The sequence below is a fragment of the Ambystoma mexicanum genome, chromosome 9, assembly GCF_040938575.1.
Source record: "Ambystoma mexicanum isolate Mex_15411 chromosome 9, UKY_AmexF1_1, whole genome shotgun sequence".
In the NCBI taxonomy this organism is placed as follows: Eukaryota; Metazoa; Chordata; class Amphibia; order Caudata; family Ambystomatidae; genus Ambystoma; species Ambystoma mexicanum.
This window is the reverse complement of record NC_090931.1, coordinates 836739139-836763197: the sequence shown is the minus strand read 5'-3', so window position 1 is coordinate 836763197 and position 24059 is coordinate 836739139. Positions and strand designations below refer to the sequence as shown.

The 24059-nt window shown below is 43.6% G+C and overlaps 1 protein-coding gene across 21 annotated transcripts in view; it reads right to left on the bottom strand.

Moving 5' to 3' along the window:
• UNC80 (unc-80 homolog, NALCN channel complex subunit) overlaps window positions 1-24059 on the bottom strand; it is a 3486058-nt gene that overhangs the window by 345671 nt on the left and 3116328 nt on the right. For all 21 annotated transcript variants that reach the window (XM_069615884.1, XM_069615886.1, XM_069615890.1 and 18 more), the window contains 2 exons: window positions 13115-13280; window positions 8959-9138 (listed from right to left, as the gene is read on the bottom strand). In XM_069615884.1, coding sequence (XP_069471985.1) covers window positions 8959-9138; window positions 13115-13280 — 346 coding nt within the window. The remainder of the gene's footprint in view (window positions 1-8958; window positions 9139-13114; window positions 13281-24059) is intronic.

The following is a 24059-nucleotide window of genomic DNA, read 5'->3' as shown; positions in this document are numbered from 1 at the left end:
GTCAAGGTTGGACGTCTCCTGAATTTCAGTGGGTGAGATGGTGGGCAGTATTGTCCGTCATGCAGTGTAAATAATGTACTCCTCACCCATTTTCTCAAGTTCGTTATCTACCCGGCTTTGTGGTTGGCGTCACATGTAATGTCACATGTAATCAGCTCAGTTATCTTTGTGGCCTAGTTTGTGTACTATGCGATCGTCGAGCTCCAGCAATCGGATCCTCCATCTCTTTATTCTTGGTTGCACCTTGATCCTCGGATTGATGAAGATGGATAGCAGAGCCTGGTGGTCCATGACCATGGTGATTGTGGTGAAACGTTTCATTGTCACAAAGTGGTAGAAGTGTTTGCAGACTCATACGATTGCAAGATTTTCTTTTTCTGGTTGTGAATAAGCGACTTTGGTAGGATACAATGCTTTCTGGTGTAGGTAACTATAACTTTTGGCTCTCCTAGTCCTCCTGATGGATGGGCTATTATGGCCCGAGCCTAACTAGGGTGTCAGGTCTGTCTCTTTTCCAAGGACAAAGTATGCAAGTTCTTTTGCCTCTACCAGAGTCCACTTTATAGTGTTGAATGGTTCCTGATATCTTTTTTTGTCACGTTTCAGAGAGGTGTGGTCTGCATTGACTAATTCGGCATGGATCTAGCACAGTACTCCGCCATCCCAAGAAACAATCACACTTCACTGGCCAACATGGGAGATCGGAGGTGTTCTATGGCTTCTACTTTGTTGAGATTGTGCTTCATGCCAGCTTCAGAAAAAATGTCACCATAGAAGTGGAGATTATGCTTATCCAGCTTGAATGTTGCCGTGTTCAGTGTAAGCCTGTGCCTTTCAGAGCTTGGCACACTTGGGATAGAGTTCTGTCACGACTTTTTGGGGCATCCTAAAACCAAGAGTATCATTGCTTTAGTTTAAAGCGTTGGGGAAATTTAGGAGGAATTGTTGGATAGTTTCTGGAGAAATTTCAGCTGCTGTCTTTATCCCAAAATGTAGCTGCCTCTACCTGAAGAGTCCCACCATGATTAAGAAGGTTGTTATGTAGAGGGATTCGGGGGGTGAATATCTATCTGATGATAACTTTTAAGGAGGTAGAGTTTTCAGATTGGTGTTGCTTTGTACAGCTGCACGATATATATCCCAGTCTTCTGGGCCTGGGATATCTCTCTGTTGATAGCCTCATTAGGGACCCCGACGTCCTCCTGAAAGCCACTAGTAAGGGCAACACCCACAGAATCGGCACTGTGAACTATTCAATGATCCATTATCGCTGGAAAGCTTGCATTAGGACTAGACATTTCTGTTGGAAGTGCACTCCTACTCTTGTTTGGTGTTGAGCCACAGGCCTAACCTGGTCAGTGTGCAACATTACTGGTGGGCTTCTCAGTTTCGCCAGGCCACAGAACAACCCAGGAAATCGTTTCTTCAGATTGTCGGGGGAGGCCTCCTTGGTCACTGCCGTGGTTAAAGTTTCAGTTGTTGCACAATGTAGTTCATTTCTATGAGCACTCAGAACATGGCAATACAGAAGCTCAGCAGGCACATCACTGCCATGTGATTGTCATGTGTGCTCTTCCTTTGCTTTAAGGTGAAGGCAACCTTGCCCATGCGTTCCAATGGCGCTGCCGCAAACCACTACTAGATCTGTACCCATAAGGGCCTCAACCTCACATTCCTTGACACAGAGCGGAAGTTACTTGCATACATGATACCTGTGTCAATGAGGAATGTGACCAGTCAGCCATGTGATTGAAGGGTGACTTTGGGGCTGCTTCTTCCACCTAAAGTGTTTGCCAGGGTGCAGTCGGTAGAGTAACTACTAGGTTGAGCATGGGAGGCACACCATGAACAACAGATCCTTATGAGGTCCGCCTACTTCATGCTGGTGCATGAAAATAATGCCGGAGCAAATGCTGGAGGATTTGTATAGCGGAGAGGAAGGCAGGTGGCGGAAACACAAGTTGGGTTCCGACCCTCCTCTCCGACACCCAAATGACTGAAAATCAGCCGTGGCGTGAAAGAAAGGCGTTACAGCCTTACTCAAGGCTTTTATGCCATCCATTTATGTTATGGCTCATTAGAACATGAGATGCTATGTAGTCGCAGTAACACACAAAGAGAAAGGCAACTATGACAAATCATATGCGTTCCAATAATGATAGACGCTGAGAAAACCAGTGTCGGTTTTCATTGTGTATTTAACCAATATAGTTACTTTTATTACCGTAAGAAGCACTGAGTGGTAACTTTGTTAGAGGGATCCACCTTAGATGGAAGTTAGCCCTCTTTTACTCATCTCACCCATATATCATTATAGAAGTTACTCTAAATTCACAAAAAGCTGAAACGATAATATTTTAATGAGAAATCGATAATGGCCTATCTTAAAAATATATATGTCTGACATTCAGGGCTCTACATTTACTGTGAATGCGTAAGTGATTGCTTATAATGAAATGAATGATATAAAGGAGCAGGGGGTCAACAGATGGTTTACTATATTTGGTTTTGGTGAATGGAATGAACCTGGATGACCAAAGATTAACAAAATCTACATGGCTCCTGAGGAAGCCACAATGTAATGGTGGAGCTGCTGAAACATAAAATGCCAATAGGAGAAAATGAATAGATTCCATATTATGTTGACAACATAAGATTTAGTTTGTAAATCATGTTTAAGGGAAATTACTGCTTTGTTCCCCACGGTCTTGCTTACAGAAAAGCCACAGACAAACACACTTATAAATGACCAAGAGGCAGGCTGTCACTAAAGGTGTTTGGTAGTGGTAAGGTCTGAGACTGATGTTTTCAAAAAAATGTTTGATGCTTTACAGTACTTTTATATTTTGTATAGAATAAAATAAATTGAAAGACTAATATGAGCCTGAAGAGACATTTTATTTTTGTGAGTTATAGGGACATGAATGTTGATTGGTAGGATTAAGGCAAAAAATGATCTAACACTTTTGGGTTTGTTTAAAGGAAACTGTCAACCTGTTCCATAAGTAGACAATGAAGCCAAAACAAATTGCTTTGGTGCAGTTCATAGTTGCATTGCTATACAGCACCCAATGGATTAAGCCATAAGATCAGGCAGGTTATCGGGCAGCAGTTTTTTAGATCAGTTGGGTCCTCAGAGGGTTTCCTAAAAAAATGGTTGGCTTTGCCCTCTTTTAGGCTGTTGGGGAATTCATCAAATACAACAATGTGCTGATGATTTGAAGCCAACATGGGAGATGATCTAATTAAGCAGGTCCCTATCCTCAATCCCTTGTTTTATTTTGCTTATTTTCACGATACAAAAATGTGTACATTGCCGACGCTTCTCTTTGTAGTTAGGTATCACTGATAGAGGAGAGGTATTTTGTGACAATTCTTTACTTCGTCAATTGGAGTGGTCAACATTTGCATCAATTAGGCTTGCTTTCATTATTTGTGTGAAGTGCTGAGGCCATCAAAGTGTTTTTATAAATGATTGAGTCATGTAGAGTAGATCTAGCACAATAAATGCATTGTGTACAGATTTGTTGAAGAAAGCTACCTAGATTCCAAACAGCTATTTTAAGAAAGAGAAGTTGCTGGACATTTTGGTGCCGGCTTCAGCATTTTAGTTAAGGGAATAGTTCACTCAAAAATGTTATTGGCTCAAAAGATGGGCCATGATCAAAAATATATATAAAAAATATTTATTAAGATTAAGAAAGTTCCTATGTAAACTTTTGAGCAAATGAGGCTCAAAGTCACACATTTCAAGCACTAGGGGGCATCCATTTTGTGAAATGTATGAGCCTCCTGTGCTTGTGTTAATCTCTTCCCTGTGGCACTAATGAAGCAAAAGCCAGCCAGCTGTAATAAACAAAAGCTACCAGCAGGTGGCTTTTGCTTCATTATTGCCGGAGAGCAGAGATTAACACAAGTTGCTGCTGGTAAGTACTTTAAATTTCATTCTTTTTTCAAAGCACTGCAAAATAAATGCTGAGGTTTTCTTTCTAACTTAGAAAGAAAACCGCAGCATTTATAATGTTGTATTTAGGAGACTCAAAGCTGAAGCCATAGCAAACATAAATACAACGTTGTTGTATTTATAAATGCTGTAGTTTTCTTTCTATGTTTAGACACAGAAAGAAAGCAGCATTTACAAATACAACAACGTTGTATTTCTGACTGCAGCGGTTTCCGCTTTGGGTGTCCTGGGCTCCCTCGACCTGGGGAGCCCAGGAGACTCAAAGCTGAAGCCGCCGCATTCAGAAATACAACGTTGTTGTATTTGTAAATGCTGTGGTTTTCTTTCTACGTTTCCCAGGCTTCTTCGAGCGGCAGCTTTCGCTTTGAGTCTCCTGGGCTCCCCTGACATGGGGCATTTACAAATACAACAACGTTGTATTTCTGCCTGCGGCGGCTTTCGCTTTGAGTCTCATCAGCTCCCCAGGGAGCCCATGAGACTCAAAGTGAAAGCTGCCACAGTCATAAATTCATTGTTGTTGTATTTATGATTTCCGTGGTTTTCCAACCACGGCAATCACAAATACAACAACATTGTATTTTTAATTATGGCGCCTTTGCTTTTTGCCTTTCATTTTATGTTTTCTGTGCTTCCCTGGGCTTGGAGAGCACCGCAAACATAAAATGAACGTGAAGGCAGCCTCCTCCATGTACAGCTCTGCCCTGGCTGCTGTAAGCAAAAGCTCCCAGTAGAGGGCTTTTGCTGCTTGTTTAGTGCTGCCAGGACAGAGCTTAACATTAGCTGAGGAGGCTGCCTGAAATGACAAAATGGATGCTCCCATCTAAACGCTTTGAGCATCGCTTATTTTCACGATAAAGAAATGTGCACATTGCTGACGCTTCTCTTTGTAGTTAGGTATCACTGATAGATGAGTGGTATTTTGTGACAATTCTATACTTCGTCAATTGGAGTGGTCAACATTTGCGTCAATTAGGCTTGTTTTCATTATTTGTGTGAAGTGCTGAGGCCAACAAAGTGTTTTATAAAAGATTGAGTCATGCAGATCTAGCACAATAAATGCATTGTCTACAGATTTGTTGAAGAAAGCTACCTAACTCTCACTAGCTATTCCTGAAGGATACACCATCATTGGTCAGGACAGACCCATAACCATAGGTCGGGGGAGTAGCCCTCATAGTCAAGGACCACCTAGAGATAAGACAATCCTCCTCCAATCTCGAAGAAAATATTGACTCCCTCACAGCCAAAATCTTGCTATTCTCCAACACTAACATCACCTTCAATTTAGCCTACCGCCCACCAGGCCCCATATCTGACTTCCATGACAACCTCATACACCTCCTAGCTGAAAACCTAAAAACACCCACAACAACCATCCTCCTATGCAATCTCAACTTGGGATTCAATGACCAGAAGGACATACTATCCATAGCCCTAGCTCAAGCACTCCAAGAACTAGGCTTCGTTCAGAAAATCCACGCACCTACACATTGCAAAGGACGCACCCTTGACTGGGTGGCAGACCACAACTGCGACATCGACATCAGCTCCATCACACCCATCCCATGGTCGGACCACTCACTTATACATTTCCTCATCCCTACACATGCCACTACAGCAAGAAAACTCAGCCCAACACCACCAGCCATGGCTAGAAGTGCCAGAAACATCACTAAAGAAAGGATTCTCCCCTACCTAGACACTCTCACCTCCAACCTACCCTCCAGAACGGGCGGTACTGGCGGACATCTACAAATCCACCATCACTACAGCGATAGGCATCATCACCCCCCCCCTCCAAAAGAAAAAAGCCCAAAACATCAAACACTCCAACACCTGGTTCTCATCAGAACTAAAGGAACTGTGCACCAAAAAACGTAAAGCACTGAACAAATGGCAAAGTTCCCCTAACGCCTCCTCATTATCCTCATACAAATCACTGGCAACACAATACAAAAAGCCATCATTACAGCCAAATCCACATCCTATAATGATAGAATCTGCAATGCCAGCTCTGAATCGAAAGAGCTCTTTGCCATTTTCAAGGAACTATCCACACCAATCACTAAGACCCAAGAGATTGTTAAAGATCAAACATGGTGCAACACCATACAATCCGCCCTTCTAATCAAAATCGAGCTCCTTCAGAAGAAAATCCTGGACCACCACAAAAACCTCACTCAGCACACCCAATCAGCCTCCTACACCGAGACTGAGACAGAGGTCACACATGACCCAATCACACCTTTCAATTTCAGAGAAATCTCTGAATTAGAAGTATTAGAAATTGTGAATAAAATCAAGCATTCCACTTCTCAAATAACCAACCCTAGACCCAGAAAACGCTAATAATTACAGACCCATCACCACCATCCCCTTCCTGCTCAAGATACTGGACAAAGTGGCTTACACGCGAATCCAGCAATACCTGGAAGAAAATCACATTTTAGGAAAAAGACAATAAGGCTTCAGGACACAGAACTGAGTCTGCGCTACTCGATCTTAAAATACAACTAGGCGACATCATGGACAAAGGTAAACCGTCACTTCTGCTCCTGCTTGACCTGTCCGCTGCCTTTCACCTGGTCAACTACGACATCCTAGGCAAACAACTAAAAAACGAAGCCCACTTCTCTCCCCAAGCCATCGCCTGGGTTACCTCTTTCCTCAAGGGTCGACTCATGAAAGTCTTCTCAGACTCCTCCGGCGCCACCCCGACCACCATCCACTGTGGAGTCCCACTGGGTTCATGTACAGCCCCCACACTGTACAACATATTCACCCTCCCACTCTTCAAAGACCTGGATCGTCGTGACATAGCCTACACCAACTATGCCGACGACACCCAAGTCCTACTCCCCCTCACAGGCATCTATGAACAAGACGCTACAGCACTAACTAAGATCTACACAGCCATACAAACCTGGATGGCAGCCAACTGCCTCTTTCTAAACAGAGATAAGACCGTGATCCTCATAGTAGGCACCAAGGAAACCCTAAACAAACTCCCATCCCAATTCAAAACCTTTAACATTGACAACCATCATGGTCTCCTCAGCAGTCAAAATCTTAGGAGTATACCTCGACTCAACTCTGTCAATGTCACGTCAGGTCAATGCCATAGCTTCCTCCGCCGCACTCACCACAAAGATAATCAATGCAGTTAAACCCTTCCTCTGCGCTAAAAACTGCCTATCAATAGCCAGAGCTACAGTAGGCACCAAACTGGACTACTGCAATGCGCTTTTTCTGGTCATCTTTGCTCAAAATCTAAACAAAATGCAAATCACACAAAATAATGCACTAAGAGCAGCAGTGAGTATTCCCAAAAGGGAACACATCTCACAGGCTAGGAAAGAGGCACACTGGCTACCTGTAAAGGACTGCATCCTTTTCAAGACCATGGCCATCACACATAGATGCCTCTATGCTGACGCCCCTCCCTACGTATCTGAAAGGATCACACTCAACTCGTCCACCAGACCCACAAGATCCCATCTGACCAACCAGATCCACGTACCCACCTTCAAAAGGAAGAAAGCAGGCGGGTCCAGCTTTCAACACTTAGCACCAAAAAATTGGAACACTCAACCCACTGCACTAAGAAATGAAAACTCCTACACCACTTTCCGCAAACAGATGAAAACCATTCTTTTTAACTAACCGCCTCTTCACCCTCTTCCACATATTGACTGTTCTGTAACGTATGGATGGTACTTTCCTGCTGTACTCTCATGTTGTATTGTATTCCTGTACCAAATGAGTCTACTATATGCTAACATACTTTCCTGCCTTACCTTGTTGATGTAACATTTCCTTTACTGCCTTACATTCCTGATGTAATATTTTCTTGTACTGTAAGATGTACGTGAGCAAACTGTAACAGCGACACGATGCCCCCGGGCCGATGTGCGCTATACAAATTCAAATAAATAAATAAACTAAATAAATAAATCATTTGCTCAAAACTTTACATAGGAACTTTCTTTAAAAATATGTGTAATGTATGTTTTTGATTATTAGCCATCTTTTGGGACAATACAATTTTTGAGTGAACTATTAAAAAGCTTTAAGCTTTGAAATCACAAATATTTGAAGTCAACTTCACCTCCTTTCCAAAGCTGAAAGAATTGTTTTAACTCAAGTAACTGAGAGGTCACATCCGATTTGTTTTTGTGTGGCTAACAGCCCCATTTCCAATATATTTGGAATGTTAAACGCCATTTCATTATCGTCTGTGACTAATATGTCCGAGGGCAAATAAGATGGAGCCAAGGATAGTGCTATTTAAATTCCTGTGGTGGCTTCTGTTCAAGTTCAAGGAATATTATTAACAGACTTCCAAGGAACTTTAGCAGTGGACCTCATTGATTCCTGGAAATAATTAACAAAAGCTAGTACTCACAGGAATATCATCCATCTCTAATTTTGACATTTTCCTTGGTAATAGCCCCATCTTATTCCAAGCAGATGCCAGTCTTTTAGGAGTTTGGAAGATTGATTTCATAAGGGACACATGTTTAGCTCTTATAAGCCCCTGGCAAGTTCCCAAAAAGAGTTCTGATCTTTAGTGAGACTTTCTGCTGCACCAGACATATCTAAAAATGTGCCAGACAAGACAAAACCTGTATTGTGGTACGTTAGCAGCAATAGCAAACAATTAACCATTGAACATAATAATCAATAGTTTGAAACAATTTGAAATAAAAAATAAGATAAATGGTTTAATTGTAAACAAAGGAAGATCTCAATACCATTGCCATATCATAACCAGATGCAATGTAATAGGATTAAACGTTATTATTCTAGCTCATATTTCTTCAATTTCTTGTCACAAAGCTCAACAATATAGTGTAAATGCTACTGACTCATTGTTTCTGCTTTTTGCACTGGCACAGAGTACATTTACAGGAGGTAAATGCCACACATTTGTTTGAGCTGAAAATGTATATTTCTTTAAACTGCAAAAGAACCCTTACTACATAGGTACTTACTTTCTTCATCCTCCTCGTCTGTGCGGCTCAGCGTGTCCTGAGAGGCTTGCTGGGAAGGCTCACTATCTTGTTCCCAAACTGTTCCGGTGCCTGTGTTAGAGCGAGACATGGTGGCCAGGCTGAGGCGGTATGCAGAAGTAGAGGTGCCAACTGTGCTGATTGAAGTCTTCCCTTGGTAGGCTGCAAGGATAAAAGGAGTCCATTACTGGCAATAATCCAGTGACAATGGGAATCTCTAAACCAATGTACAGGAAAAAGAGACCCACATTGGCAAATGAAAAAGACAGTTGTAAAGTGTGTAGGAAGTAATTTGGCGGAAAAGGCTTTGTCGAATTTGTTTTTTTTTACTGGTTGATTGTACCACAAATATATGCGGGGGGAGATGCCCCGCAGTGCCTTCTCCTCTTAACACTTCTACATCAACTATTACCATAAGCCCACCCCCCACATATACTTGGGGGAAAATCTTATTTAAAAAATTCAAGGAATTCTACTTTCGATGGAATCTGCTGCGGCCAAAACTCCTGTTACCGTAGGAAAAGATATTGCTTACATTTACAGAGTACAAAAGTATACTTGCCGTGGTGTACAGTCATTTAAAAAGTATCAGACAAGACAGTGTGGCCAGGGTTGTATAATATCCTCTAACTACTAAATGTGAACCTTTGACATATGTGAAGATCTGTGAAAAAACGCTGTAATGGAACAGGTGTAGCTGGGCATATAAATACAAACCCAACTCAATATAATGTGTTAGAAAAAGATTAAATCAGGGCCTGCCTTATATTTTAGTTATGTGATGGAACTTGATGATGTAATTAAACAGTAATAACACTGTTATTTTTATGGAGGGAAGTGATACATAGCGTGTCAGAGCAAGCAGTCTGCTCTCATCATGTAAGATTGTCTTGAGAAGGCAAGAGAAGCTTTATGATATTGCCGCACAGAGAAATCTGTATCAGCATGAGGTAAATTATTAGTTCAGCACCAGCAGTCAGATGGTGGTGAGCAAATTAAGCAAGTTGTCTGTCAGTAAAATTAGCCAGGTATTTCCCTGGTGCTTAGTCCTGACGAATGATGTGAGTTGTTTTACAGCAGAATTTCCAGTTGACTACTTGGGGGAAGTCTCTTAAATGTAGTTGACACCCCTCTAGGACAATGTGTTATTCGTTTTTTTAACAGCAACAATCAGTTCTACTGCATAATGAAATTAGGGGTGAGTTCATAATCTTGTCATTTTTTAATAGATTATTTTGAGTTTGTTCTTCATTTGCTTAGCCTTGGGGTGTAATTTCACAAAACTGCACATATCTCACTGTCTCACCTTTGGTACTCAGGGAATATTTTACATCCCCTGGACGCACATGGCCTCGTCCCATATTTTTAGATAGCCGGAGCACCACTGTCAGTTATTTTTTTGCTTGATCGTTTTACCATATACCATTGTTTATGCAAAATGATTATTGAAATAAAGCATATATTCAAACACAAAATATACTAACTACAAACAAGGAGCTTGTAGTCATCTGAAAAGTTATTATCCTACTACACTGCTTTCATGTCGGCCTTAAACAGTGATGCATTGTGGCTCCTATATTATTTAAACTTTATCTTGGGGATTTGACTAATGCTTGGAGCTCAAGCAAGGCATCGCCTCCTTGATTGGGGGCATATAGGATCCAGTGGTTAGGGTATGCCGATGATATTGTGCTCCTTGACTATACACCCAATGGCCTGTAATACTCCCTTAATGAACTCCATGATTATGCCACTCTAAATGGTATTTCTATTAACATCTCTAAAACTAAGTCTATTGCTTTTCATGCTAGTAACATCAAGCATACTGAGAAGCTTGCTTTGAAGACTGGCGAACAACCTGTACAGCAAGTCACCCCATATGTTTACTTTGGCATTACAATTGATCATCACCTAACTTGGGATATTCATCTGCAAAACCTGGAAGTGATGGTACGGCAGTTAACAGCGGTAATCTTGAATTTTGCCAGGGAACACGTGGCACATTTCTTTATTTAATTTGTATACATCTAAAATTCACCAGGTAATGTTATGTCGGGCTGAGACCTGGGCCACCAATCATGCTGTTAAGCTGGGCATGATAAAGAAACGCTGTCTAAAACCTCTTGTTAAATGGCTATTATTTACCCCAATTGAATTTGTGCACCTGGAAGCAAAATTGAACACTGTTAATTGTGTGCTGAACTTGAGCAACTTAAATATTTATCTTAAATTGGTACATGCACCTACCAACTCGTTTTTTAATTTAAATAATCAGCTAACTAAGGCACAATTGCAGGGCGGTATAGCAACCACAGTTTATAAATTGGATAAGCGGGCTACTAAACGGTTCCTCCGAATGGGGTATGATCCGAATGAATACCCTTCTAATAAGGTTACTTGTATTCATAAAAAGGCGATTTATGCAATTGTTCATGAACTATCTTTTATTAATTTGGGTACCCAATCTTTGGCCCAGGAATATATTGCTCATTTTATGAACTATTTTCTTTTTTTTTATTATGGTTGGTGGTTTATTTCAAACACAACATATTAACACAATACATTTCCATCACATGAAAATCAATGCAGTCCATACCATAGTCATTCATTTACAATCATAGTCATTTGTTTTCCCCTATTTGATCAAATTACAATTTACAATTTCATCCTCCTCCTTCGCAGTACCTCAGCCATTTGCTTATTATTGGGCAGCTTCAAAACTTCTTCCATGTATTTCATAACCCCTATAATGGCGATTTTGTTATCACCAACCAGAAGGATATTTATTCCACCAATCCTTTTGCGTTAATGAGGTACAACTCTTTACAATATCATAGAAATACTTTTTCCTTAGGGTATTTAAGGATTGGAACTCTATTACTAGATGCTCAAGCGATTCAGGCAAGGGGGCCTGACCACAGAAACGACAGGCAGGAGGGTCAACACCCAACATCTTTCTCTCATTTAGTACTTTGCTAATTGGTAAGATATTCAATCTAAACCTAAGGAAAAGATTCTGATACCATGGACAGGGGAATTTGGTCATATATGATGGCAGGTGGTTCAACCCACTACCTTCCAAAATCAACTGAAGGGCTAGTTTGTACTTTGCCCTTTGCACAGTTTTATCAATCCAGTCTTGGTTGAGAAGTTGCTTTTTTACTTTACCCCGAGTTCTTAACAAAACATCCTTGGCAAATTCTAGTTCCTCTACAATGCAGCATCTATTTCCCATTAGAGAAAAGGCCCTCCAACCTGGAGAGGCAGAAAAGTCATCTCGTCTGATGGGAACTAGCCTACTGACAATGAAGAATCTATTTCCCATTTGAGAAACGGCCCTCCAACCTGGAAATGCAGAAAGTTCCTCTCATCTGATGGGAACTAGCCTACTCACACTGAAGCATCTATTTCCCATTAGAGAAACGGCCCTCCAACCGGTAGATGCAGAAAGGTACTCTCATCTAATTGGAACTATCCTACTCACAATGAAGCATCTATTTCCCATTAGAGAAATGGCCCTCCACCCTGGAGAGGCAGAAAGGTCCTCTCGCTTAATGGCAACTAGCCCACTCACAATGAAGCATCGCCTAATGGGAACTAGCCTACTCACAATGGAGCATCTACTTCTCATTAGAGAAACGGCCCTCCACCCTGGAGAGGCAGAAAGGTCCTCTCGCCTAATGGGAACTAGCCTACTCACAATTAAGCATTTATTTGCCATTAGAAAAATGACCCTCCAACATGGAGAAGCAGAAAGGTCCTCTAGCCTACTCACAATGAAGCACCTATTTCCCATTAGAGAAACGTCCCTCCAACCTGACAGAAAGTTCCTCTTGTGTAATGGGAACTAGCCAAAATCAGCATCTTGTAATGTGTTCCAGGAAACCGAACATGTGCAGAGGTATTCTAGTGCTTATGATTAATAATGAATATCCCATCATTTAGTAAGACACATCAGAGAAGCTCAGGTACTGCAGACATCCTAAGGCAATAAGTATGCAGTGCAACAAACACAACTCAAAAAGATGGCATAATTAAGGCTGAGAAGAGTCTGTACAATTTGATAATTTACTACAACCTATAAAGCCCACTGTTCGAGCCACATAGCCTTGGAGAAACAGGAAAGAACATCCCTTACCAGAGCCGCTGTGCACAGCCTCCTTCAGGATTTTCAATTCGCTGTTAAACTCTGCGATCAGGGAGCTCTTGCAAAGAGGACGTGGAATGAAGCGTCGTTCCAGCTGGTCAGCGATGTGTTGTCTGGCAGACAGTTCTTCCTGAGTCTCCGCCGGCTGGGCAAGTAGCTGCAGACAAGAAACAGAAACATACTTAGGTACCCCAAAAGCAGAGTATGACCATGTGTAAAAGAAATGAGACAACACATATCCAATTCCTATAAAATCAAATTAACAAATTAATGCCTTTCTTCTTACATATTGGGGATTTGTCAGCGTGGCCTATGGGACGCATTTAGAGAATTTCTGTTGCATTCATTTTTTAACTGAAGTAATAGGGGATCCTATAATGTGAAAACTATTTGAATGGCTTGTTCCAGATTTATAAAAAAAGAAATCGGTCAGATCCTTCAATGCTGGCAATATTCTACACTGAATTTAGCACATGGCTTTCCAGGCTCTGGAGAAGTTTTTTTGACCTCTTTTGACATGTCACATTTAATAATCTGGATTGTGAGTTACTGCCAGATCTGCATTTGGTTGTCAGATTATCTCCGGCAGGCTAATGCTGATGCCATGCTATCTGCTGTGAACCAAAAACTATGGAGTGAGATAGCAGAATGACTTCCCGAGCTTCCGGCACACAGTTAGGAGAGATTCAAGACATGTCTGGCAGAGGCAAAGATAGTGGCCCAGGACATCATGGAGTCGATAATGGCACATGTATACATGGCAGGCAGAGATGTATGTGTGGCCAATAATATGAGGAGGACCGCATGGCTTAAGGCAACCAAGTTTAAACCTGATGTGCAGGAACGCATTCTCGACCTGCCATTTGAAGGAGGGGACTAGTTCCATTCATTTACAGACGGGAGCTCAACAAGTAGAAAAAAAGCTCCCAAAACAGCAAATTCCCTGGCAATATTAATTAAACCTGTGTCTAAGAGCTTTAGCCAGAATCACCCACGCTCTTACTGAGGTTAGTGGTTTCTGGGGCTTCCAGGAACACTGTAGTAGGCAGCGCGACAGGTCGCCCAGCCAGCACTGATGGAAGCAGCACAAATTGTGACACATGGGGTTCTTCCAGTCCCCCTCCCAGGCACCATCCTCAGAAGGGAAAAAACAGTGACGGTGCCATCCAGATTCACAGTTCTCCAGTGGGCGCAGGATTGCCTTTCATTTTTAGTCCTGGCGGGCAAGGTTCGCGGACCCATGGATTTTCTCAGTGGTTTCCTCAGGCTTCGGACTACCTATACCTCCATCCACCCCCCCCCCTGCCACACAGATAGGGACGGCAACTCTTCTGGCAGAGATACGCTGGCTCATTGCGAGCCAGGAAGTGGAGAAGTTCCCAACCTCACACAGAGGCATGGATTTCTACTCCTGCATCTTTGCCATACAGAAAAAGAACCAGGCTGGCCTGCGAGTTGTCCTGGACCTTTCAACATCGAACCTTTCCCTACCCCTTCAAAAGTTCAAGATGGTTACGGCAGCCTTGATAACTGAGACAGAGTGTGGGGGAGACTGGATGTGCTCCCTGGATCGGAAGGATTCTTACCTGCACGTCCCGATTTGGGAGCCCCATCGTTCCTTCCTATGTTTCAGGATCATGGGCTTTCATTTCCAATACAAGGTCCTCCCATTTGGCCTCAATTCGGCCCTGAGGGTCTTCACAAGGTGAATGAATGCGGTGGCAGTCCTGTTCAGAGCGGACGGCCACCTCCTTTAGCCATACCTCGACGACTGGCTTGTACGAGCAGAGTCGCCCGAGGGAGTTCAGTGCACGACAGCCTTTCTTATGCACATGCTGTACTAACTGGGGTTCTCCATCAACCTCAAGAAATCACATTTAATTCCCACTCAGTCCTTATCATTCTTGTGGCTAATTTGGGGTACAAGGGTGGAGGGGATCTTCCCCTCGAAAGACAAGATCATGGCAATCAAGAAGGCCACAGGGCATTTCCACAGCAGATCAGTAACTTCGGCATGGTGGTACCAAGACTTGCTGGGAGTTATGGCGGCTTGTCTCCTGGCGGTGCCACACACAAGGCTCAAAATGAGGAGGCTGCAGCTACATTTATCAGCCTCTTTGGAATCTGGAAACAGGCTCCCAAGCAGCTCTGGTCACCATAGCACAGCACCTTCACCAGGACCTCTCGTGGTGGAGGACGGAGACTAACCTATTAGTGGGCAGGCCATTCAGACAGCCAATACCAGAGTATACCATTACCATGGATTTGTCTCTGGAGAGATGGGGGGCTACCCTGAACAACCACACTGTTCACGGAATCTGGTCAAAGCAGGAACAGCTAGAACACATCAACTGGCTCAAGATGATGGCGATCTGGCATGCTCTCAAAGCGTTCTTCCCCATTTTCAGCAACAAAGCTGTCTGTATTCAGACAGACAGCTCCACATGAATGTATTGCATCAACAAGCAGGGCGTACCAGACCCCCACCCCCTCTGCTGGCTGTCCATCGACATATGGGTGTTATGGAGATTTCTCCAGAATGGCTAATTTCCCTTACCTACTGAATCCCTCAGCAGCTTTGCAGGATATCTAGGATTTAATTTTGTTCACCTGGTAAGGGTGTGAGCCTTTTTTCCCACTCTTACATGTGGTTTGCTGTGTGTTTAACATTTTTGTGTTCATAGACTGTGGAGCCTCGTCTACTCCATAGGCATCATCTTTTTACTGTGTGTCACATGGCACCTTTAGTGCAGTGACACAGGGTTGTCTTTTTCAGACTTCCCACTTTAAACTCCATTTTCTGGGACTGACTACTGTCTCCCAGAACATGTAAAGTTGCCATTGACTTTATTAGTCTTTTTAAATTCACAGACCCAGTACAAACTATGTTACATAGAGTACTGGAAAGGGTTAATAGTTATCCCTTTTTGTCTGTCTCTCATGGAACATTATTTCGTTCCCTTTTTAAGATTTGGCTGGTGGCAGTGGTATCTACCATATTTTTCCCACCGCAGTCTATGAAAATAGCCTTGGTACTGTTTTAGGCTATGTTAGTAGCCTCGAACTTTAATCCGCTGGACCCATTTTACTTTTATTTGGTTCCGGCTGGGCTTATTCGCCATTTCTTTTTGTAAAGGTCTTTCTTGTGTTTTACTCTGTGTGCCAAACCAGGTTTGGTTCCTTTGTTCGCCGGCTTTTGGCAGGCTTCTGCCCAGAAGTCCTCCTTAGGCACCTGAGAGTCTGGGTAGACAGGATGTGAGGGAGGGGTTTTAGGCCCCCTGCACAGGGTCTCCTTGGAGACCCAAGTCACACTCTTGTTTGAATGGCTAGGTGACTGTCCTGCCAGGACAGCCACCCTCCTGTCTGATTGACAGCCAGGCTGTGTGAATGGGGGAAAACTGCATAAAAAGCAGGTCTCTGGGACTTGGAAGGCAGAGTCGCCACTGGATCGAGAGAACCAAAGAGAAGCTGAAGGAAGAGGACTGCTGCAACTACTGAACCTCTCGGTGAAGCCCTGCTGCGGGTCTGAATCCCCTAAACTTCGGCGACAGAGAAGATCTGCAAGGAATCTTCTTCCCTTGAGCTGGTGAGACCAACCAGTTCGCCAAACACCAAGCAACGCCTCTCTCCCCTGGTTGAATTTGCTGTGCACCGCTGCAATGAACCGGATAGCCAGGAGGACTGGACCCTTTTTGGGTTTTAAGGAGCGCACATTTTATTTGTTGCTTTGTCTGCTGCTGGTTTCCTCCCTGGGCAGTGCCCGACCCTCCAGGTTTCCTCCTTCGTGTCAGTCCAACAGGCGCTTCAGGAACCGTGAGCCTGCAAGATCTGCCAGGAACTTCTGCCTCAGCTACAGCATTCTTGTTCTTCTAAGGTACTGTTCAAACCCGGTTGTTCGTTCCGTCCGACAGCGTTGAAAGTGTTTTAAATCTTTCGCCAATCCGAGGGCTTGTCCTTCTCTACTCTTTTAAGTAACTTTTGTTCCGACCAACTTCAATTCGAACTCTTGGCAAAGACTTAACCGCAAACTACTCTGAACTGTGTGATCCTAATCAAAGACTCTGAACCATTAACATTGGCCCAAGGCCTATTGATTTGAATCCTCATTTTAGTAAGCCTTTTCTAGATTGCCCTGACTATTTACTTGTTGGTGCTGCTTAATTTTGTATAAGCTTGTCTTTCCCTCCCTTTTTAAATTGCTGCAATGCCATCTTGCTCATACTTCATTTTGAGCTTAATTTATCCAGATTTGATTGGGTGTTGTGTAGTATATTAAGATTGTGATTTTTCTGCTGCTTTACTTAGTGAACTGTTTTACAAATGATTGTGTAAATAAGTGTATATTCTTTTACTCAGAAACCTTAACTCAGTGTTTGTTTGAACCATAGCAATTGCTGTCCTTTGTGTAACTTCTGTTACTGCTCACTTTACTCTTGAGATAAGTCTGGCTGCTCAGCCATCGCTACCGCTTTACTGTGTAGTACAGGCTTGTACCAAAAGTGAATTTGTACTTGCACTTGTAGTCTTAATTGTGTGTGGTGTTCCCAAAGGGTACTGCATATGATTCTGCCTAACAATGGGAAAGGGCGTTGTTGAACAACATTTACCTATCAGCAGTCCATCTCCTGGGGGAGTCCATCCTGGAGGCGGACAGACTCAGCTTGCTGGGGGTCGACAACTACGAATGGCAGTTAAACGAGGGGATCCTGAGGGAAATCTTCCTCAGGTGGGGCAATCCTCAAGTAGACATATTCGCTACCCTGAGCAACAGGAAATGCCAACAGTTTGCATCCTGGATGGGACAAGGCAGGGGCTCTATGGGGGATGTGGTGCAGATTCAGTGGAACGACATGTGGGCATACGCTTTTCTCCCTACCTCGTCGATCCAAAGGGTCATCTGCAAGGTCAAGGAGTAGCAGAAGCTTTGTCTCATCTTGATAGCGCTGCTGTGTCCAGCCAGACCTTGGTACTCAGAACTCCTCCAACTGTCAAATCAACCACCAATCCCCCTTCCATTTGGACCAGCCCCCTACTATCCCAGAAGTGAGGTACAGTGGTTCACCCTGCTCTGCAAAAGTTAGCCCTAGCAGCTTGGTGCCTGCACACGTTACCCTAAAACATCTGCACTTGTCACAGGACAACTTGGCTATCATTCAAGGGGCAAGAAGCAGTTCCACCAGGAGTCAGTACAGAAGCAAATGGACCAGGTTCTGTCACTGGGCCAAGGCAACCAACAAAGATTCTCTGGCGTGCACTCTAGACCGTTTGCGGTCTTTCTCGGTCCACCTGGCGCATTCAGGTATGCAGGTAGACACCTGTCCTACTTATCTGGCGGCCATAGGGGCTTACAAAAACCCTGTAGATAACCTCTCCACCTCCCCCAATCTGGTGGTCAAGAAGCACTTGGCAGGTCTGACCATATTGTATCCCCCGAGTCAAGCAACCACACCCAGTCTGGGACCTTAACATGGTGCTGGGCGCTCTGGCCCACAAGCCTTTCAAGAACATGGCATCAACGGATATCAGGCTGGTTACTATAATGACTGCTCTCCTGGTTGGCCTTACCTCAGCGCACAGGATCAGTGAGATATAGGCGCTTGTGGCATCAGAACCATCTACCAACTGGACAAGGTGGTGCTAAGGATGCACCCTTCATTTCTCCCAACGGTTGTGTCATTGTTTCACCTCAATGAGGAGATAGTATTCGCAATATTCTTTTCTAATCCGAAGGATGAGGCACAGAAGTTTTTGCACTGTCTGGATGTCAGATGTGCTCTGAGATTTTACCTGGACGGGACTAAGAGCTTACGCATATCGGAGGCCTTGTTCGTCACGTTCGGTGGATCAAAACCAGACAGCCAAGCATTCAAGGCGTCAATAACGAGGTGGATGGTGTTGGCCATCAAGGAAGTGTATGAGGGGCAATGCATGTCTTTGCCAGCAAACTTGCACGCCCACGGAGGTGGCCTTCCATAGACACGTTCCATGGCAGACAATCAGCAAGGTGGCTACTTGGGCTTCTCTATCAGCCTTCTGCAAGCACTACTGCTTGGACGCCAGCGCCAGAATAGACGCATCATTTGGCCAGGCAGTTTTGAAAAACGTGTTCTCCTAGAGGGGCATCTCTCCTCCCCAGGGCTTCATTCAGTTGTAATCACCCATACAGTATGGAGGAAGGGAGATGGGTCGTAGGAGTAATTATACGTTACTCACCGTAGTGACTAACATACTCCTAGTCCATAGTTACCTTGGCTCCATACATTCCACCCTCCTCCCCTGAATAACCTTGTGTCATTAGGAAATTGTTATATAGCTAACGCAAGGGAACTGAGGAGTGATGCCAGTGGGTAGAGTCACGGGAGCGCATTCTCCCAGAGCCACGCCCCTCGTGCATCTAAATTTAAAGGGGAAGACAATTATTTCTGGTGAAAAAGGTTCTATTTCTTGTCTCTAGCGAGGGAGGCCCATACAGTATGGAGGAAAGGGGACTATGGACTAGGAGTGAGTTAGTCACTACGGTAAGTAACATATAATTTTTAGAAGATGCTATCCCATCAACAGACCCAGTCTGGCCATTATCATATCAGTCCTATAATATGTATTGAAAATGTGTAAAAATCATACTTAATCACATTCATCTTTATGATGTGTTCTAATATTCATTGTAGAGAGTTGGAGTTCCTAACATACTCTCGGGAAGAATGTCACAATATCTCCAGATTAACATCAACAACTGAATTAAAATCCCCTTGAATAATATCCCCTTCTGCAAATTCAGACAACAGAGGGAAAACCTTATTAAAAAAAGGCAGGATGTTTTTCATTTGGGGCACAGAGTATTGGGTTGCAATATCCAGTGCCTGGATGCCTAAGGGCCACTTTTGTGCGCTATATAAATATAAAAAATAAATATAAATAAATATTTGCTTAGTTTTTTAGTGACTTTAGGTTCAAACTGGTAAAGTTGCAGGGCATACTGGTTGGCACAGGAGATCAACCCAATACTCTAAATAGTATTATGTTGCCTTTGAGTTTTTGTTCTCTTTTTTTCTTTCTTCATGATGTTCGGTAATATGGTTTAATTTTGTTTTTTTCATTCACTGTGTTTTTACGGTTGGTGTCTTTGGATTAGGGCACAGTGGTATTTATATGTTTTAGTTTGTTTTTTACACATTTTGACCTTGCGTGTTCCTTTAATTTGTGTTTAATGTATTTACAATTTTTGCAATTACTATTGAAAAACTCTTCAGAGCATACAATGAACAAAAAATACTGTTTTGCTACGGTTTAGTTGAATTAATACGAGGGCATTCCTTTTTGTGTGATTGTACATAGCCACACATTTAATAAATCACAAAGTTGAGCAGCAAGTGATTATCGATTAGATCAGAATCAATTGTCTATTTTTTTTTTTTTTTTTTATTTTCATTTAGTTTGTACAAACTTTTTGAAAAAACAAAATTATACACAAATTTCCTTCCCTATCTATCTCTAGAGTGCTTCAGAAATGGGTCTTTTCAGTGCATTTTTCATAATAGAGTATAGCGTTCCATAACTTATTTCTTCTCCCCGACCTGGTTGTTCTCATTTTTCGTTGCTCTGTTCGCTACAAATGATTTATTACTCCATTGCCAATCCTTTGTCCGGCTTTGCTTCGCCTCATCACCTCATCTCAACATTTCTGAAGCACCCATTACTTTTTAGATTCTTTCTCTAATTTAGTTCTCTTTTAGGAGACTTTCAATTGTCTATTAGTTCTTGCTGCACCAGACAATCATCCCTTCGATCCTTCCACTCAATGTGTAGCAGCACTGCACCTGCAAGTAGTGAGTCATTGTGTTCTGGGGGCAGCATGTTCTCATCGGGGGCAGGGGGACATTTCGCCTGGGGCAGATTTTGTGCAGCATGGCACAGGCAAGAAATATTTGTCCCACCTTCCCCGGCCTGTACATCAAGGCCCCTCCGGTCTGGTGTAGACACCGGAAACGACCCTTCAGCAGGCCAAAGTTCTGCTCTATGCACAGCCTGGTCCTGACATGTGCCTCATTGTAAGCCACCTCCTGTGGCCTACATGGATTGTGCAAAGGTGTCAATAGCCATGGTAGCTGGGGTATCCACAGTCACATGTAAGAGCAAAGGTAACAGGTGTCAGTCACTGTGCACTGTGCATTGTGGCTGTTTCCTTTTCAAAAGGCATGGTGATGTACTATGTTCATGCATTTTTTTCAGAATTGTTGCACAACAAGGTTTTCCATCCCAGTTGATGAATGTAGTGTCATGTGATATGCGGGTATGTATGCATTGTCGAGCAGTCGTCAACTTCACGGCCTGTGAATGGCACTGTAGGGTGCAGGTTGCCTGTGTTGGGCCTGTGCGCTGCTATCATGCATCTGCCCTAATGGGTGATTGGTTGGTCTTGTGCATGTTTGCGGTTTCTGTTTTCCTTCCATTAGGGCTTCACATACATGATTGCCAGATTACATGCAATGTCTGCCAGTGCTGCATTGTCTTTGTGACATGTAGGTATGTGTTCCTATGCATTGTGGTTCCTGCAGTCCTCTGTGTGTGTATTACTTACTTGTTCGGTCAATATGCATCACTAGATATACTACTGTATTGTTCTGCATGGCCTAGTCCTGTGGGTTGGTGGCTGTCATGTGCAGGGTGAGAGGGCAGGTTCTGCATGAAATGTGCCTTGCCAGGGCATGCATTGATTACTCGTGGTAATGTCCCACCCTTTCACATTGTATTTCCCTTGTGCTGTGTGATGGCACTTGTACTCACCCAGTGTCTGTGTTCATAGACATGTGGCTCTTCATGTATGCAGGCAGTGTGCTGTTCGGCAGGACCATGGCATCGTGGGTGGAACCTTGGAAGCCAGCACAGCAGTGTGTGATCGCAAAGACAATATCGCAGATGACCTGGGCCATGAAGTGATACTGCTTACTGTTGCGGTATAACTCTTCGGTTGCCAGGATGCCACCAACACCACATGGGTGCGGTCCAGAGCAGCTATTATTTTGGGCTGCTGAGTACAAACGTGCCTTTGTGGCATTTATCTGTGCCGGGGTGGTGGGCAGGAAGAAGTGCCGGGAAGCATGACACAGGAGTGCATCATGCACCTGAACAAGCACATGTGCATATGTAGGCTGGGACATGCTGTGCAGCATGCCCACAGTGTGCTGGAAGGGGCCAGTGGCAAGGAAGTGTAAGACCGACACAAGCTTCAGCAGCGGGGGTGAGGCAGTTCTGATATTGATCCTGCTGTGCATGTCATCATTAATCAGGGCGAGTGGCTCAATGATGGTTGCCATGTTCCGCCAGCACAGAGTAATCAGGTGGTTTCAGTTTATGTCAAGGGTGAGAGCCTGAACCGGTTAATGTGCGCTTGCCTAGCATGGCATCTCTTCCTCCTCACTGCACCCTGTGCTGCTGTTCCTGCCTCTGTAGCTCAAGGTGGAGCAGGAGCAGCTGCATGTCCCAGTGCACAACAGCTAGAGGCAGCTTGGTGTTGGTAAGTGTGTTAGGGTCAGGGGTGGGCATTATGTACCCTTTCTGAGTGGATTGGGTGCTCCTGTGGCTTGATTTGCATCACCTGTATGCATTTACCTCCACCTTCTAGGTGGAGGTAACTGCACTGTGATTTTGGCAGAATTACTGCCCAATTTTGGTGGTATTTTGGCAGTATTTCAACTTGAAATACAGCGGAAATACCGTTTAAGATCTCTATGGTAATTTCACCAGCGGAAATGCGCCCTGTGCTAATCCTGGCATTTGTTGGCTGTAATTCCGCCAGCGGAATTAGCAGCGACTACTTACTCAGCGGTGTGGTAAAAGTGGTGGTAATTCCATTATCGCCACTCTTACCTTATACCACTGTACTCATAATGATGCCCTGAGTCTCTGGGTGCGTGGCCTTGAAATAACATCATTGAGAACTGTCCAGGGTCGGGACAAAAAACAATACACAACGCATAAGAACCTGGAGGGGTTATATTAGAGACCACCGAAAAAATAAGCAAATTACAAATGGGCATAATGAGAAGCTTAAAGACCTGCTGGGGATTGTCCATGTAAAAGGAAACAAATGGAGACTACAACTGCCTATACCGATGAAACTGATTAAGGGAAAGTGCAGTGATTTGTTCCAGCACTAAGATCTCACACACTTTGACCCACCACATATTCAGAATAGGCCCATCACGACTATTCCAGTTTTAGGATAAAGTTAGCCTGCCAGCAGCAAGGAAGTGAGCGATTAAGTCAGTTGACCTACAGGGATGGACTGGCCTATAGGGAACTCTGGAGATTTCCCGGTGGGCCTCTGCACCCTGGGCCTCTTTTGTGGGGCATTTCCAAATGTTCTTATAGGAAAAGCATTGGGCTTGCTGAAAATCTGTCACATGGAGCCACTTTATTTCCAGGGCCTCGTTTGGTCCCCAGTAATTATTTCCAGGGTCTCTTCTAGGTCCCAGTCCACCCCTGATGACCTACCTGAAATTGGATTAAGCTCCTTTGCAAAATCACCCAGTAACATCACCAGTGGATCTTGAAGTAAAGCCATGCCAATTAAGTCTTTCATTTTGGAAAGAATTTACTTCCAAAAGATTTTTGCTTAGGGGCAGACCAACCAGATTTGTATGAGAATCCCTATTTTCCTACAGTCTCTGCAGCATGTAGGGGAAGGGACATGCAAAAACGTGTGAATACGCGCTGAGGAAGGTAACAGCGGAAAACATTTTTGTAGAGCACTCCTTGTTAGTAATACAATGAGGTGATTTGTCTGGTCTGGTATAGATATATGACCAGGATTATGGACTGATGGAGACACCTAATCCATCTTTCCACCTTTTCATTTATTGAAATATGTCAGAGGGTTCAAATTTGTCAAGCAGCTTTTAAATATGTGAAATGTGATTTTTAGATGTGCCGCACT